General features: G+C 49.9%; 2 protein-coding genes and 1 long non-coding RNA gene across 9 annotated transcripts in view; 2 read left to right on the top strand and 1 right to left on the bottom strand.

Annotated features, from left to right (window-relative positions):
• Positions 1-5,683, top strand: part of LOC131583350 (mucosa-associated lymphoid tissue lymphoma translocation protein 1-like) — a 28,003-nt gene extending 22,320 nt beyond the window's left edge. For 2 of the 4 annotated variants that reach the window (XM_058847351.1, XM_058847350.1), the window contains one exon: positions 325-3,396. In XM_058847351.1, the coding sequence (XP_058703334.1) occupies positions 325-687 (363 nt within the window). In that variant the 3' untranslated portion in view covers positions 688-3,396. Of the gene's footprint in view, positions 1-324; positions 3,397-3,433 lie in introns of those variants that run through there. The other 2 variants (XR_009278499.1, XR_009278498.1) reach the window with 2 other exon arrangements.
• Positions 5,684-7,648: 1,965 nt separating this feature from the next.
• LOC131583355 (uncharacterized) lies at positions 7,649-16,350 on the bottom strand. Its single transcript, XR_009278501.1, has 3 exons — positions 15,973-16,350; positions 8,209-13,453; positions 7,649-8,090 (listed from the first exon to the last, which is right to left on the bottom strand). It is a non-coding gene; the product is annotated as an uncharacterized LOC131583355 (long non-coding RNA).
• Positions 16,351-16,432: 82 nt separating this feature from the next.
• ZNF592 (zinc finger protein 592) overlaps positions 16,433-17,346 on the top strand; it is a 37,034-nt gene continuing 36,120 nt past the window's right edge. For 3 of the 4 annotated variants that reach the window (XM_058847344.1, XM_058847343.1, XM_058847341.1), the window contains exon 1: positions 16,433-16,559. The gene's annotated coding sequence lies outside the window, so the exon portion shown is untranslated. Of the gene's footprint in view, positions 16,560-16,680; positions 16,946-17,346 lie in introns of those variants that run through there. The other variant, XM_058847342.1, reaches the window with a different exon arrangement.

The raw sequence follows: 17,346 nt of genomic DNA, 5'->3' as shown, positions 1-17,346 counted from the left end.
TCTCCTGCTCCCCTGTGCTCACATCCCAGGGGTGATGCTCACAGTGACACTTCCCTGATGGAGCTGATGAAATCTCACATGGCCTGATTTCAAGAGAAATCCTGAAACCCAGAATCCACGGCTGTGGCCTGTGAGCGTCATGAGCTGTATGAGTACGTACAGCTCATTTTCTCTGGCAGCAGTGTTGCTGCATCGTGCCACAGCATGGGGCTGTGAGCCTGCGCAGCAGCCAGCCCAGGCTCTTTCCTGGCAGCAGCAGTAGGAAAGCTCTGCTTCCAGTCTGATTCTCTCATTCACTCTGTGTTCTTTCCTCTTCCCTTACAGACAGATGTGGTCCTGCAGTTGGATTTGCATTACATCCGGCCAGGCACAAAACAGAGGACTTGTGAAAGCCTGCAAACGACCCTCCAGCAGTCCCTGCTGAGGCAGTTTTTCAGCCAGAAGAGTGACTCGCAGTCAGGCTCGCAGCAAACTCCTGCCCGCGCAGGCAGTGCGCGCCCGCAAGATGCGCCGGCGCTGAGCACGGACCCCAAGGGCCAGGGGTTCCTGAGCACAGGCTCTGGCCACAGCTTGCCCAGCAGCAGCCCCTCCAACTTCAGCAGCGAGCCTGAGGAGAATGATGAGAGCGACCTGGGCGAGCTCTGCTTGGCGCTGCTTCGGGCTGGCCCGGGGCAGGACGGGCCCTGAGCCTCAGCCTTGGGAGCTGCTCTTTTAACTGAGGCCTCAATTTGAGTGCTAAATCTGTCAGGATCCCAGCCTTGGCATCGCCCTGTCTGAATGAGGCCAAGGCTGCTTTTTTGGAAAGGTTTCTCCTGTCTGCACCCTGTGGTGTGCAGGGCCTCACTTCCCACTGGGAATATTCCCTGTCCCCTGGGAGCGTCGGGATCCGCAGGGATTCGTTGTGGTGTCTGGTGGAGGACACGGCCACCCACCAGCATAATGCTGCCAGGCAAAGGTGCAGGCTGGTGTTTCTGCCTGAAGACAAACGTTGCTGCATTGGATGTGGTGGGTAGCCCACAAACACTACAGACCACTCTGGCTCAAATCCCAGCCATGACTGCTGGATCTCACCAACCTGTGCAAGGGACGCAGGGCTGGGGAGCCAGGTGAAATAGTGTCAGCTCTCCACAGGGTCCCAGTGTGGCTTCCTTCCCACACCTGTGTCAAAGCAGGTGTTAAGTTATGCATTTATGTATTTCTGAAGCACGTATTTATAACTGGGAGGCTGGACAGTGGCTTGCCAGGAAAAGGAAGGTCAGATGTTCCATCCAGTGTGTGTTTACATTGGAGGCTGGTGTTCCACTGGACCAGGAACAGTGTCCAGGCAGGTGCACTGACACCTGCCCCATGCACCATGGTACAGGGGCATTACAGTGTGTTCAGCCCTCTCCAGTCCTGAGTTCTTCTCAGGTGCAGCATGTCCTTCAGGAGAGATAGAATGTACCAGGACTGAGAAAGGATAATTTCAAAGAAGTTATTATTAGTGCAAATTGTTTTGTCTGTGTGCCTGTCTGTGCTGTGGACAGCCTCAAGCACTACGTGGAGAGCCAGCTGTCCAGGGAGAGCCCCAGCTGAAGAGAGCACAAAGGACAGCTTGGGTGGGCACATGCCCCTCCCTGATTGTTTCCCTAATGCATGTTTGATAAAGGTATTGCTCAGTGACCCTAGGGAAGTGTGGGGTCTCCTTCCTTGGAGGACAGTTCACTTTGGACTGCAGAAGATGCCAATGACCTGATCTAAGCTGGCTGAGGGCTGGACCAGAGACCACTGGAGATCCCTTCTGGCCGCTGTGGTCCTGTGGAGCAAAGAGGTTGGAGGGCGGAACTTCTTGAGAGGTCAAGGGTAGCAGGGTAGGGAGAATGGCCAAGCTGTGACTTGCTTTAAAAGAGAGTTGGAGGCAGAATTTTCTCAGTTTTGCTCTCCTTCAGCAGTGAAGATACATCTCTGTCTGTGGTGTCAGTTGCAGCACAGAAAAATCTGAAATGTTGCTTCCAGATAAAGCATTCTACAAGTGCTGTCCAAAAAGAACAGAGGAGGCTTTTATTATTCTCACAGTGAGTAGCGCCAAGGGAAAGAAGAGGGGCCCCAGCTGGCTGCAGACTAGGAAGTCTCCTAGAAAAAAAATAAATAAAAAATTCAGAGGATGTAGTTTAACTGAGATGGGCTGATAGAGAAGCTAAACCAGAAATTAATAAACTGATTTCAGGAAGAACCAAAGATCAACCCAACACCACCAGGCACTGGGGACAGGTCAGTGGGAATGGCTTAGCAGGCATTTGGGAGGAGCTGGGGCTCTCATTGCCTCTGGGGATTATTCACACCTGTGCTGTTGAGGCATGGCTTTTTCCTGGCTCACATTATCATGCCAAGTGTCATGTAACGTGAATGTTTATCTCATTCAAAGCAAGGCTGTTTATTTTTTCTGAATAAAACACTATTGGTGTTTTTAGTGTACAAAGCTTCACGTGACTCTGAGTTAACTGTTTATTTTCCCTCTAATTGGCAGGGTGTAACTTAATATTGATCTGCTGGGGTTTCATGCTTCCAGCTTGAGCTTCTAGGCTCTTCTAGGTGAGCATTGTTTCTTTTTTTAGGTTACTGAAAATACTGAAGTTTGGGTTTAGAAGGCAGATCAAGTGACTAGATAGGATGAAATTATGTCAGGTGAAATGTGTAGATGAAAAAAGTCCTCATTCATTGTGATTTGTCCATCCGCTTTGTAAGTGTGGCTTGGTGGTCTCCTGTCTTGGTGCCAACCACAGCACTTGTCCCTGTCGTCAGTTCTTCTGCTCCTCCAAGGAGACCCTGCAGCCAAGTCCAGGAGAGCCACCACATTTCCATGGTGGTTTATTCCCTGAGATGATGATTTGTCATGTCTGGGAACTTGCTGAATTGCAAAGGTGGACTTTGTGTCCCGGGCCTCAGCTGGAGTCATAGGGGGGAAGTATGGATCCTTCATCCCCACCTTTTCATGTGAAATCCAAACTCCCTCATGGTGGTTAAACTGTTTAGTACCAGTAAATTTTCCTGGAAATCTATGTTTCCATCTCCCAGCATCCAGGACAGACGAGACATCCCAATATTGCCATGTGTCTCTTAGCCACGTCCTTTCCAATCTGCACCTTGGGCTCCACAGCCCACTGGGCCACCTGCAAGTGTGGGAAGGGAGGAGCAGAACAAGTGGGATCAAGACATCAGCTCCAGTTTACATTCTCTTTCTGCCTCCTTATCTTCCACACCATTGTCCTCCACTTCCTCTGTTTCTGGGTCAGTCTGTGCCCAGAGGCTACAAACAGCACTTAGAATCATTTTTGTAGGTAGTACAGGTGTTTTCCTTCACCCAAGTCTTTAAAAAGCACCAAGTGAACTGAAGCTTTAAAACAATGTATGACAAAAATAGCAGTACCTAAATATTCAATAATTTTATTTTTAGATGGATGCCCTTCTTTTCCTCTCTGCTAGGGCAGATGTGTTGAAGAGAAGGACCTTGGACAACAGCCTGGTATGTTCTGCTGCAGAATTCATTTGGGATGCAGTTCTCAGCTCATTTGCTGAGGTTTGGCAGTTCCTGACAAAAAAAGGCAAGCGTACCCAAAAGGATTGAGAAAACAAGGCAGTGAAAATCAGAGCAATCAGGGAATCTCGGAAACCATTTCAGTCTGTTACTGGAAAACCCTGGGCCCAAGTGTAGTCAAGAGGTGTGTTATATGAGCGCTGGCAGATCCACCCAGCCTGACACCCTTCTGTTGGCAGCAGATTCCTAAAGGTTTGTTGTCAGTTGGCATTTTTGTGATCAAAGGAAGGAGAAGGTGGATTTGTTTCACATCAGCCACATGCCAGCCTCAACCAAAAAAAGAAACACAAGACAAATCCTTCATTTCAGGAGTCATTTCTGGGGGGAAAAAATTCAGTGTGGGGCAATGTCGAGTAATTTCATTTACCAGCTCTTTCCATCTTTTTGGAACAAATCCTTCTCCCTCACAGGAATAAATCTGAATTTACTCTTCAGAAACTGGTAGGTTCTCCTTATTTTCCCTGTTAAGAGGTTTTCCATGATGTACAGAACCTGCCAGATCATTTCCTACTCCGCATTACGGGGCAGAGTGTAGGGTCCTGTTGATGGAATATGCTTGCAGTGTAATAAAACATATAGAGGGACATGCAGGGAAATTGCAAGATTCAACAATATAGTTTCGGTCTTTCCCTAGTTTTTGGAAGTAGCTTCTCATACAGGCAGGAGAGATCCCAAAGACATTCAGGGGCTGTTCACTCCTAGGGAAGGAAGGAGCTTCCCAAAGGGCAGGTTATTGTGTTCTCTAGAAGTTAATGCTTCCTTTTGTGTGGACAGGGAGTGAAGAGGATGATCTTGTGAGCTGATATGATACAGGAATCACCTGTTTTCTGAAATGCTGAGGATTGCTGTCATTAGCTGAGGATCACTGGAAGTCAACTTGCTCTGAGCACAACAGGACCGTGCACAAGGCAATAACAGGCTCAGTACTTGTGAGGAGGGAACTGTTAAATGCAGGTGCTGCTCTCACAGCCAGTGAGTCACAGAAGGCCTTTATCCATCATGTTTTGCACATGGAGACATCCACAGCTCTGCTCTCCTCTCTCCCAGTGCTGGCAACTGTCCTGCTTCCAGCAGAACATTGAATCATGTCCCTCCCAAGCAACACTGTGGTTGTGCTACCAGAATACTCCCAGAAGAGTGCTTGTGTTCTGAGCGATTCTGAGCACCAAACTGGGAGTTTCAGGACTGTTTCAGTGAAATATCCCTGCTCCCTGTCCAAGGAGCAAACAAGCACATTGGTTCAGCTCAGCTGGTTTCAAAACTTACAAAACTAAACTCATGGCAGGGCAAGAGAATAAGGGAAAAGTGGTAAAACAGTTCATTTGAAAATGTCAGATGGCTCAGATTCAGTTCTTCCAGGCCCCCCCATCAGGTGGATGATTCAGGAATGAAACCAGGAGCACAGTTAGAAACAAAAGGGGTGAGTGGAGCTGTCAAGCCCTGTCAAGCTGATAAACCCAAGATGACTCAAGGAGATTTACACTGCCAACCTTCATGTGGGCACCTCTGCAGAGACCTGGGGCACCTCTTTGGAAAGCAGATGGTGTCATGGTGAAGCTTGCAGACCACGATTTTCTTATTAATGGTGAGAAATTATTGATAGCACAGACTTTTCATGTTGTCCCAGAGTTCTGTCCTCTATCACAGATTATTTCAATGACTGTTTTACCATTGTTACTAATCTCTTGAAATTAGGTCTGTAACATCATGTGACAGTGAAGAGAAAAACACCATCAAAAAAAGGCTCCTTGAAGTGCTTGAAATTTCTTATCTTCACAGTTTGGATAACCTTTTTCATAACAAGCAACAATTTCAGATATTGGTCATATCACCCCCTCAAAGAGATAGAAGACACACTTTGAAATTACAGACCAGACTTCATGCGCAAGAGAAGAACTGACACAGTGTCACGCAGTAAGGAAGAACTAATGTCTCTTTGATAAATCTGTCTTCACTAAGTTGGGTTTTCTTGCCACAGTGTCAGGAATAGTTGACGAGACAGACGTGTTATTAAGTGGTAAAAATAAACAGATGGAAGAGACAAGTGAGAGATTTCAGCTATGACTTTCCAGAATGTTTCAGCAGAGAATAACCTCCTCAATTCCATTCCCTACCAGAGATGAAAGATAGGCAATAGTTACTCAAGGACTGCATGGTTGGAGCAATGGGGTGCCCACAGGTCCCTGGTTCCCACCGGCCCCCAGGGCATGTGAGATGGGGCAGTTTGGGGTCCCAGAGAGGGGTGCTGGTCCTGACCTGCTGCTCCTCCAGATTCAAAGTCACCACTGTGGAGAGCGTTGGTGCCTGACCACGTGAGCACTGACTGCCTTGGGTCCTCCTGGGAATTGGAATCTATTTTTGAGACCAAACCCCTATATCATCCCTCTTCTCTCACTCTCCCTCTCTCTTCCACAGAAGAGGGGTCTCACTCCTTCCCTCTGGGGAGGATGCAGCAGTTTGGCCAAGGCTGTGCTCCTGACAACGGAAAGGGCAGAGCACAGGCAGGCTGAGGATACAGGCCCTGCAAGACATCCTCACTCTGACAGAAGGACATTGAGAGGCTGGAGCATATCCAGAGCTGGGAGCAGAGTTGGGGAAGGGGCTGGAGCACCAGGAGCAGCTGAGGGAGCTGGGGGGGGCTCAGCCCAGAGAAAAGAAGGCTCAGAGGGACCTTCTTGTGCTCCATGACTCCCTGACAGGAGGGTGCAGCCAGGTAGGGGTTGAGCACTGCTCTCATGATACAAGGGATAGGATGAGAGGAAACTGACTCAAGTTGTACCAGGGGAAGTTCAGATTGGATATTGGGGAAAAGTTCTTCACAGAAAAAGTGGTCAGGCATTGGCACAGGTTGCCCAGGGCAGTGGTGGAGTCACCATCCCTGGAAGTGTTCAAAAAAACATGTGGGTGTGGCACTTGAGGACATGGTTTAGTGGTGGTCCTGGCAGCTGGACTCAATGACCTTAGAGAGCTTCTCCAACCTTGATAGTTCCATGTCCTATGATTTTATAAGATGTCTCATGCCCTGGGAATGCGACGGTAGAGCATCAGCTCCTGCAAATGTGACACTGAAACAGGGTCAAGTGGCAGTGTTGTAAGTGTGGGGGAGCTGACCTTGGTGTCTGGGGCCCTCACCACAGCAGGGCACAACACAAAATCCCATTTTCTGAAGAGCTGATGGTCAAGAGCTGATGTTGTTCCCAGACCTGGCTCATGTCCAGGCTATTGGTCATTGCTGGAAGAACAGAGGGTGGCTTCTGCTGTGTCACTGCAGCCACCTATCAGCCTGCCTGCTTTATCCTTCTGTGTCACTTCATATCAATTATAAAATATTAAACCAGATAAATACCTCTAACCTTTCTGGATGATAAGAAAAGATATCGTTCAGCCTCCTAAAATGCCTTGTTTTCGCTGGAAAATGCTAATGGGATTATATAAAGGTTATTTCAGCCTCCTTTCAATTCTGGAGACGTGGCAAAACAATCATGATGCCCTTTGTTTATGCCTTTTTAATGACTGGTTTTACCTTCAGGTATTTGAGTCTTCTGCATCTTTTCAGGTGATCCTTTGGGAAATCCTTGGACTGCTTTTTTGTGGAAACTTCTGAGGAATGTAAACGTGCCTGTGATTTTAGAGTTCTGGAAGAGAGCTGGGGTGGTGGAGCACTCTGGCAGTCTGGCAAGTGTTTGATGTGCTTGTTTTGATGTCCTTGTGTATTTTGCAGTGTGAGGGTCAGGAGCTGCACCCACAGCTCCTGTATTGTGTCTGTGCAGCAGTGCTGCCAGCAGTGAGCACCAGTGCACCCCTGGGGCACTGCTCATGCCCTTCCCTCAAGGCCCCTGCCCGTGAGCCTGTGCCAGGCTGCACTCAGGAGAAGCTCAGCTCCCTGGATCATGGATGCCTTTCATTCTGTCGTGGTTTGACACTGGCCAAATGCCAGACACCCATGAAAGTCGCTCACTTTTCTTGTTACAGAGAGTTGGGCAGATGACAGGGAAAGAAAATTAACAAAGGGCTCCTGAGTTGAGATAAGGACTGGCAGAAAAAACACTCTAAAGTCAAAACAGGTTCAAATTTAAAGGTATAAAATAAATTCATTATAAGCAATCAGAGGAGGATAATGAGACGTAAAATAAGCTTTTGAAACACCTTTTCTCCTCCCAGCCCCTCCCTCTTTCCCACCAACAAAACAGGGAGACAAGGAGTGGGAGTTTTGGTCAGTTTGTCACTCGAGATCTTTTGTTAGCTCAGGGAGAGGAGTCTTGTCTCTGTTATGCCGTGGCGCCCCTCCCATGGGCAAACAATCTTCCCAAGACTGCTGTGGCAAGGGTCACTTGACCACAGGGTGCAGTCCTCTAAGGCCAGGCTGCTTTCATTTGGAAGTGAGGGCGCTCTGTCTTTGGAAGTAGAGGCCTTCTCTCTTTCTTTGGGCTTCTCACTAGATCACAGCTTTCTCTGGCATCCACCTGCCCTGGTGTGAGCACTTTTCCCATGGGCTGCGAGTGGATCTCTGCATCCCCTGTGGATTTCATGAATTACAGGGACAGTTTGTTTTAACATAGTCGCCAGCATGGCCTGCAGAGGAATCTTGGCTCCAACGTTCAAAGCACCTCCTCCCCTTCCTTTTTCCCACTGACCTTGGTGCTGCCATGTTGTTTTCCCTCACTCCCTCTTCTTCTCTGACTACAAGAAAACCTTGCTTGTAGGTACCATTGCCAACAAGTTCCACCAATTCCAAGCTTGCAGGATTTCACAGTGTTGAGAGGTCGATCTCATTTGGGTTCGCGTTGGGGAGTCGCTCCCTGTGTTTTTGCTGCTGGCCATGCGGCCCTGCCACCATTACACTGCCACTATTTAATGCCTCTCTTGATGCAGGGCGCTGGGAGGAGAAGCCACTGCTGCTGGCCCTGCCCTTGTGCCCGAGGTGCAGCTGCCCAGGGGTGGCCAGGCGGGCAAAGCTCACCACAAGCCACACAGAAATGGCAGTGGCCACGGCACGTCACTGCACCCAGCAGGGATGTCTCACCACCCTGGAAAAAAAACTGTGTGCACACTGCTTTGATTTTCTTCTTAAATATCACAGAGGAATTACCAGCCTCTCTAGTTGGCTCAGTAGCATGTCAGTCTTCAGAGCCATCAGAGACTGGCTCCATCGGACACATTCCTACAGTGGAAGCTTCTAGTAGCCTCTCACAGAAGCTACCCTAGTGGTCCTCCCCTACTACCAGAAACCGGGCTGTGCCAAATCAACACAAACTCCATGACAAAAAGTCCCTATTTAATGCTCATCCATTGCCATGATTCAGCATCAGCCCAGTCAGCCCATCTCAACTCCTCCTGTAGGACATTCAGAAGCACATCACACCCTCCTAGCACATCAGCAAACTCCAGTGGCTTCCTTCAGGCCACTTCAGTGGCTGGAACAGAAAGACTGTCCCGGGCACACAAGGTCCCTGTGTCATGGGCAGAAGTGCAGAAGCTCTTTCTGAGGTCCTTGTGTGATGCGTGTCCTTCTCAAGGAACGTGACATACAGCAGCAGGACCAGAGGAAATGGCCTCAGGTTGCACCAGGGGAGGTTTAGGTTGGGCATTAGGAGAGATTTCTTCACTGGACATTCTATGACATGGCAAGGTGCTCCAGGAGAAGATGACAAATGCTACCTGCCAAAGAGCCTATTTCTTTTATTACCTGTTTCCTTCCTACCTCAACTTACTTACCTGTCTGGAGGCTATAATTTTTTCCTGTGTACCTCATTGTAATTTTATTCTTTGACTTCATCAATGCTTTAACAAGCCTTACTTAGCCCTTTCATTGGAAGAGGTTTTATGATCCACAATGCAATAAGGCTGCTTATTCATTCCTGGCTCCTCTCCACTATTTTTCCTCACAGGAAATGCTGCTGTTTCCTGCTAGGCTGCAATGAGAGTGCAAAGCGCATTTCTCTGCCATGCTAGCATGAGTCAATATGAGTTCAACCTTTGGAAAATTGTTTCTTGAAGGCCAGAGACATTTGTTTGTCCTACAGTTAAACATCTTTCGCTGACACATCAGAGCCACCCCAGCCCATCGCTCAGTGTCCTGAGTGACAGCCCAGCTTAACTGAGGCGCCATGTATGCTGAACAGGATAAAAAAGGACATGAAAATGCTCTAATGTCCACACTTAATGGGGTCAAAGGAGGCCCACAATGGAAAAATTCATTTTTGGATGACTTCTGACTGTGCTATTACAGAGCTTTCTCAGCACAGTCCATCATGTTTTCAAGGCACAAAAAGAATTTTCTTCTTAACAAATCTTACAATTGTTTTCTTTTTTGTTTTTTTCTTTCCTGAAAAGCCCATTTGTCAACCCCCCCTCCCCCTCCATAGTTTCCTATATTTTTCCCTTTCTCTCAAAGCTTGGTTTGAACAAAAAGTATTCAGTAGCCTGCACTTCTTACGGTACCCTGTGCATGGACGGGGCGTGGAGCAAGCTGGACTAGTGGAAGGTGTCCCTACCTGTAACAGCAGGTGGAGCAAAATGACCCTCAAGGTCCTTCCAACACAAACCATTCTGGGATTCTATGACTTTATAACTTTTAGGAAATTGATATTGCATCTAATACTGCTTCTCAGGAGCTGCAGCCTCACAACATGTGGCTGACAGCTGTGACATCTCCAAGGGAGTCACTCCTGCTGATTAATTCCAGCCAGTGGGCATGGAACTGTGTCCTGTGTGGCACCAGTATGGGCTGCCCCTTTGGGCAGAGGATGCAGAACTAGAGGTGATACAACAGCCACAGGCAAGGCAGGAATGAGAGGCTACACAGGAGGGAGAAAAGATGCAGGAGGCACAGGAGATGCAGGAGGAAGAGGAGGTGCAGGTGAAATAGGTGGAGGGAGAGGTGGTGCAGGAGACACAGGACATGCAGCTGAAGCTGCATTGACTTGTCTGCACTTACCCCCCTGCAGTAGATATGGGGGGCTGTTCCCTCAGGTGTGAAACAATGCAAGACACAAAGTTGAGGGCAAAACATTTGTGTTAACAAAATTGAAACCAAATTGAAAAATAAGCAGTTTTTCCAAGGTGCTGGCCTTTCCCTTGACTGAGAGCTCAGTGGAAGGATTACCCAGGGAGTGAGAGCAGCAGAGTGCCCTGGAGCACACCCTGATTTGCTCAGGGGACATGCACTGGGACACCACGCAGGTGGATCCCAGCTCCTGATCCAAACACATTAGTATGCCACTAGTATGACATTGATATGGCAGGGTGGAAGTCAAACACAGAGGATTTTTTTGGCCTCACCTGTGGGATTCCTAGAAACTTGAAGGTTTGGAGAGCAAGAAGAAAAATCTTCTCGTTCCTAGTTGTCCTCTTGTCCCTAGTTATGGACAAAAGCCTCTGGTTCAGACTGGGAACAGTTTAAAATCCAGCATCTCAGCGCAGCTTGTGGGATAAAGTCTCAGCATTTGCCGCCCTGCCTGGGGCTGGACCCACCCCTCTCATATCCAGCTGCACATTAAATTGCTCAGATGCCTCACAGTCCCCTGTGACCTTTTCACTACACCACGGGGAAGGTCAGCAGGGCTCCTTGTGAGCACATGGAAAACTGCCAGAGGTCATTTCAACAACCAGAAGCATACAGAAGGGTATTTAAGTGTGTAAGGGCCAGGGCAGAAGTGGTACGGTTGGGGGTGTGGGGGGAGAGGGGCTGTGCACCGGAAGCTCTTGTTTCTGAGCTATTTTATCCTTACTCTAGTAGTGGAATTAGCCTCTGTACATTATCCCCTTCTTCTGGGGCTGTGTTGCCTTTAATCCATGTTTAACATCTGGGAACACATTCATATGTTCTCCTAAATGCCTCTCGTAGCTGCGTGAGATAATTTGAAGCAGAAGAATTTAATCTACTGACCTCTTCTTTCCTACCTTACTTTAAACATGGTCATGTTGGCTGCCCATTCCTCCTATTGGGAAAAACATCCCACTCACCCCTCAGCTACACCTGGACCATGTACTGACCTTATGCCAGCATCTAGAGTCCTATCCCTATTCTTGTGAGTGTGCAAAACAATTTCTTGAGCTTTCTTGGGGAAGCTTCTCAAGATACAGCACTGATATTGCTTGGAGTGTGCTACTTGCAGTTTAAGACAGAGAACCCTTATGGATTTATTTTTCCTGCAATTTTCTCAAGCTTTGTTTAAAATTTTTGCAAAGTTCAGGAGTTTCCAGGAGCAATGTGGGCTGTGGCTAGATGCTGCTGGTCCTTCTATGCCAGCAGCTCTCCCTCCAGCTGGATCCCATACCTCAGTCCTCATTTTTTCCCACACAACCATTTGTCAGACTATGCGTAACCTGAACTTGAATCCTGGGGGCAGTTCTGCGCCCCTCATGACAAGAAAGATGTTGAGGGGCTGGAGCACTTCCAGAGAAGGGAATGGAGCTGGAGAAGGGGCTGGAGCACCAGGAGCAGCTGAGGGACCTGGGGTGGCTCAGCCTGGAGAAAAGGAGGCTCAGGGGGGACCTTCTGGCTCTGCACAGCTCCCTGACAGGAGGGCCCAGCCAGGTGGGGCTCTGCTCCCAGGACAAGAAGAAATGGCTTTGAGTTGCATTAGGGAAGGTTTAGGTTGAATATTAAGGAAATTTTCTTCACTGAAATGATGTTCAGGCACTGGCTCAGCTGCCCAGGGCAGTGGTGGGGTCCCCATCCCTGTAGGGATTTAAACCACAAAGTGGATGTGGCACCTGGGGACATGGTTTAGTGGTGAACATGGCAGTGCTGCATTAAATGTTGGGCTCAATGATCTCAGAGGGCTTTTCCAGCCAAAATGAGTCTATGATTGTATGATGACAGATGATGCAAAGTTTAATTTCTTCCCTGAAGAGGTTTACAAGCCTGGATCAGTTCTGTCTGGTTCACAGAGCTGTCCCACTGCCATCGCATGGGGCAAGTGGAGGCACAAAGGCAAGAACAGCTCAAGCCCTTGTCACCCTGGGAAATGTATGGGGAAACCATGGCATTCCCCAGCCACTGCAGACCCAGGACCAGACCCAACACTGCAGTGACAGGAGATCTTGCTTCATCAGAAGAGAATCTTGAGAAGGTTCTCTTGCCATAGGCTGGAGTGTGGGAGTGAGTCTGTTCAGAGGCAGCTGGAGAAGGAGAGGGGTCACAGTGAATCCCACTCATGTTCAGCAGTCACAAGGAGCCCCTCAAGGGGTCACATCAGCTCTACTTGGGCAGAGCAACACGAAGCCCAGGGCTCTGCTGCCAGCACAGAGGATTGCACACAGGGTCCTTGCTTGCCCAGATCTTGGAGTGTGTCCGTACTGCCCTGGAGCCTGCAGTTCTCATGGGTGAAGAAAACTGGCTGTCGGGAAGTTATTCTCCCGGTCTTCTGGTTGAGTAGTAGAACGGGTTTGGTATTACATCAGAAAAAGCTGATACGGGCAACATGCATCCTTGGCATTTCAGCAGGGTTTGATGCAACCTCCCTGCAGGAAATCCATCTATCCCATCATGTCTCCAACTGGGAATCCACCAAATTCCAACAAACGGGATTCAGACACGTGTCAGTGTATGAAACAGTCCTTCTCTATTGGGATTTTGCCACATTATGCTTCTTATTCCTGTTCCCAAGCTCACTGGGATACATAGCTTTGTTCTCTTAGATTTCACTCAGGAATTTAAGGTCAGGGTTCCATCACTGCAAGAGAGTATCACAACCACTACAAGCTGTGCTGAGGGAGCATGGATGTGGAGTAGAGGCAGGTTTTCCCATGTTTATGGTGGATCAGTGGCTGTACAGATGGGTCTTCATTGAAGAGATGCATTGGCTCGTCAATATTTGTGTCAATAAAGAAAAAGATAGAAAAAACAGTTTGGGGAAATGAAGAGGGCAGGCCCTGGAAGTGAGCGAGACCAAAAAAAGCCAGAGTGATAGGTGCAAATGGTTTTAAAGGTATACAGAAGACATCTGTGTAATTAATTACCCTGATTTAAGTTACACCTCTCTTTTTTTTTTTTTTTTTCCTGTGTGTGTAGATAACACCAAGGGCTACACTGTTATCTCAGAGAAATGTTTGTGTCTGGGGATTCATACTCACCCTGCCAATAACAAATCTTCCCCAGAGTTTCTGAAACATTAATTATAGTTTTGTAACATGCAAGTTTTGCAACCAGCTCAAGGTAATTCACTATAACATAGACCTCTGGCAGAAACAAATGAATTGCTGATGTGAAAACTGACAGTTGCTTAGACATGAATGCTCAAGACTTCGTGATGTTTGTTACAGAAAATAAAATGGGTCTCACTGTCCTTGCCAGCCTGACTGCCTCCATACACTTTTCAACACACTAGCACCTGGGAAGCACCATTTCCCCCAGCTAAAAAACAAGCACCAACAACTCCAAGCAGGTTAAGAATTAAATGTTAAGGTCTTACACACAGTTGGACATAGCTTAAGAGTATTTCATCCAATGGCTTCCTTCTCTGAGGTGCCACCGGTGGGTCCCACCAATGTTGCTCCCTGCTCCTCCCAAGTGCGGAGGGCTGCTCTGTACAACTCCTCAGATCAACAGCTTTTGTCTTTTCCACATCAAATCACAGAATCTCAGACTGGTTTGGCTTGGAAGGAACCTTAAAGCTCATCCCATTCCACATCCCTGCCATGGACAGGGACACCTTCTACTAGATCAGGGCGCTCCAAAACCTGTCCAGCCTTGGATACTTCCAGGGGAGGGGATTACACAACCTTTACAAAACAAGCCTAAAGGGACAAATTTGAACTTTAAAAGAAAAACAAAGAGGAGGAAGATGTTTTGCTTCCAGATTTGTCAAATCACTACACTGGACTAAAAATAAGAAAAGGAATGTGATTTTTAGGTGACACTGAAAGACATAGACTCTCCTTAGAGCATTTTGTGTATCTGCTTTCTTGAGGAAGGGAGCCCAGCAACTCCAGGGCTGTCTCTACTCCTTGACCATCTGAGGGATAGAGCTACATTCCCACTGGCATTACATTTCTTAATTCTCACAATCCTTCAAATTACCACAGCTTTCCGGCAAGCTACAACTTGTTCAGGACTGTGACAGCTCTTAGTAAATTGTGTAACAATGTCAGCTCTCTTACTAGATACAATTTAGAGGTTTCCATAGATATGTGCTAAAATTACAGTTAACAGTTGCAATTTTGAAAATGTTTTCTTTTTGTGACTCCCTTTGTCCTTTTGCTCATTTTTGGAAACTGACTATGGCCTCCAAAAGGAGAAAAGTGATGACACTGATTCAGAAATCAAGGATGTGAAGCTACATGTGTCAGTTAGAAGAAAAGATTTTTTTTGCCCATGATGACAAAGAAAAAAATAATTATTTAACTAGATGAGAAACAAATGTAGTATGAGCAATGCTGTAGGCCTGGTACTGGGGGTAGATGGTTAAAATGTCAGTTCATGGGAAGACAACCTCAAGAAATACTATTTATTTATTACAATAGAAGTGTGCTTATCCCCACCTCGATACAAAATGCTTCACAGCATCCCAGAGGACTTGAAGTTGGAAAAGAACTCCTGAGGTCATCTGGTCCTGCCTCGAGCTGGGCCAGTTAATGCTGACTGCTCAGAAAATCCTGACTGCTTTTGAACACCTCCAAGGATGGAGACTCCACAGCCACCCTGGGCAACCTGTGCCAGCCTGTGGCTACCATCACAGGGAAAAAGTATTTCCTGGTGTGTATCAGCATGTGCCCATGGCCTCTGGTCCTGGCACTGGGCACCACTGGGAAGAACTGGCTCCTTCCTCTTTGCACCCTCCCTGCAAGTACTTGCAGACCTGGATGAGCCCTCCCTGAGTCTACTCTTCCTTAGGATGAACAGTCCCAGCTCTCTCAGCCTTTCCTTACAGAGAAGGTGCTTCAACCACTTCATCATCCCCATGACCCTTTGCTGGAGTCTCTCCAGTATGTCCATGTCTCCCTTGTGCTGAGGAGCCCAGAACATGGGTGGAGAACAAACAATATCCACCACCGTCTCCTCATCCCCTGAACTTGCCATAGAATTGGTTTGGCTTGAGAAGGGCCTTAAAGTTCATCCTGCTCCAGACCCTGCTTGGGCAGGGACACCTTCCACTAGCCCAGGTTGCTTCAAGTCCCATCCAACCTGGCCTTGGACACCTACAGCGATGGGGCAGGCATTGGTGCTCTGGACAACCAAGAAGGCCTCACTACCCTCGCAGGGAAGAATGTCTCCCTAACCTCTAATCTAAATCCACCGTTCTAGTAATTTTGATTCAGAAGGCATCAGGTTATCAGGCCCTTTGTAACCTGTGCTGACAGATCCCAGACATCTCCTTGTCCTCGCTGTGTTTGGAAGCGTCTCCAGGGGTTACTGGCTCTGTCACCTTCCCAGGGATCAGGGTGAGGCTCACCTGCCTGGAGCTCCACACATCTTCTCTCTCGCCTTCATGTGAGATCAGTGAGTCCATCAGTGTCATTGTGAGCAAACCTCATCAGGGTGGGTGTGGGACACAGCGAGGAAGGAGCTGAAGACGCGAGCGGGGAATGCAAAGGGAGCCGTTCTCGGGGCAGGGTTTGGTGAGGAAACCTGAGAACAGGAGCGCGGGGCCTCGGCGGCGGGAGAGGGCGGCGGGACCGGGCCGGGCCCGTGGAGGCCTCGGTCAGGAGCCTCCCGGAGGGCGAGCGCGGAGCTCAGGGGTGGTGAGAGGGGGGAAGGGAAGGGAAGGGAAGGGAAGGGAAGGGAAGGGAAGGGAAGGGAAGGGAAGGGAAGGGAAGGGAAGGGAAGGGAAGGGAAGGGAAGGGAAGGGAAGGGAAGGGAAGGGAAGGGAAGGGAAGGGAAGGGAAGGGAAGGGAAGGGGGGGCGGTTCCATTGTGTCCGGCCCGCCCCTCCCCGCCCCCGGCCCCACCCGCTGCCGCCGCCGCCATGTTGCGGCCGTTGGTGCCCGGTGCGGGGTGAGGCCGCGCGGGCCCGGTGGGCCCGGAGGAGCCGCCTGCGTGGGTGAGTCCTGCCCGCCCGCCCGGGCCCGGCCGCGCCGGGCCCGCCCCCCCGCTGCCCTCCGCCCTCCCTCCCTCCACTCCCTCCCTCCCTCCCTCCCGCCGGCCCCGCGGCCGGGCGGTGCTGCCGCCCCGCGGGCAGGGCGGGCGGCCCCGCCGCCGGCGCACCGAGCCCTGCGCGCCCGCACCGGCTCTTCCGGCCCGCAGGCCGCCGCCTCTCCCCGTTCCTCAGTCCCTGCCCCGGATCAGCTGCGGTACCTGCGGCGGCCCGGCCCGGCCCGGCCCGGCGGCGCCGGGACAAACTAAGTTCGGCGGGCGGCCCACGTGCGGCGGGACCGGGCCGAGCCGGGCTGTCAGCGCGGGAGGCGGCGGGGCCGGCCTTTGTCTCGGGTGGGGACGGCGTGGGCCGGGGGTGGTGTGTGTGTGGATGTGTGTGTGTGTCTGTCTCTGTGCGCGTAGCAGTGCCACGGGCCGGACTAGTCCCCCAGCCCGGCGGCCCTGTTTGCACCGGGAGCCGCCCCGGGCTCATGAAACTTTGACGGGTGTTACAGCCCCGGGTCCCGCCTGGCACTGAGCCGCCCACCGGTTCAGCCCTCCGCCAGCCGCGGCTGCCCCGTGCCTCCTCCGCAGCCCTGACAGCCGCTGCGCGGCCGCCTCCCTCATCCCCTGCCTTCCCCGCGCTTCTCGGCTCCTGCCATCCCTGCCCTCCCGTGGGATTCCAGGGTCACGCAGTCTCTGCATCCCTTCCCGGAGACACCAGCCCGGCTTGAGCATGCCTTGGCCGATATTTT

The sequence above is a fragment of the Poecile atricapillus genome, chromosome 11, assembly GCF_030490865.1.
Source record: "Poecile atricapillus isolate bPoeAtr1 chromosome 11, bPoeAtr1.hap1, whole genome shotgun sequence".
Taxonomy (NCBI): domain Eukaryota; kingdom Metazoa; phylum Chordata; class Aves; order Passeriformes; family Paridae; genus Poecile; species Poecile atricapillus.
The sequence above is the reverse complement of the archived record's forward strand: the minus strand, read 5'-3'. Positions and strand labels throughout refer to the sequence as shown.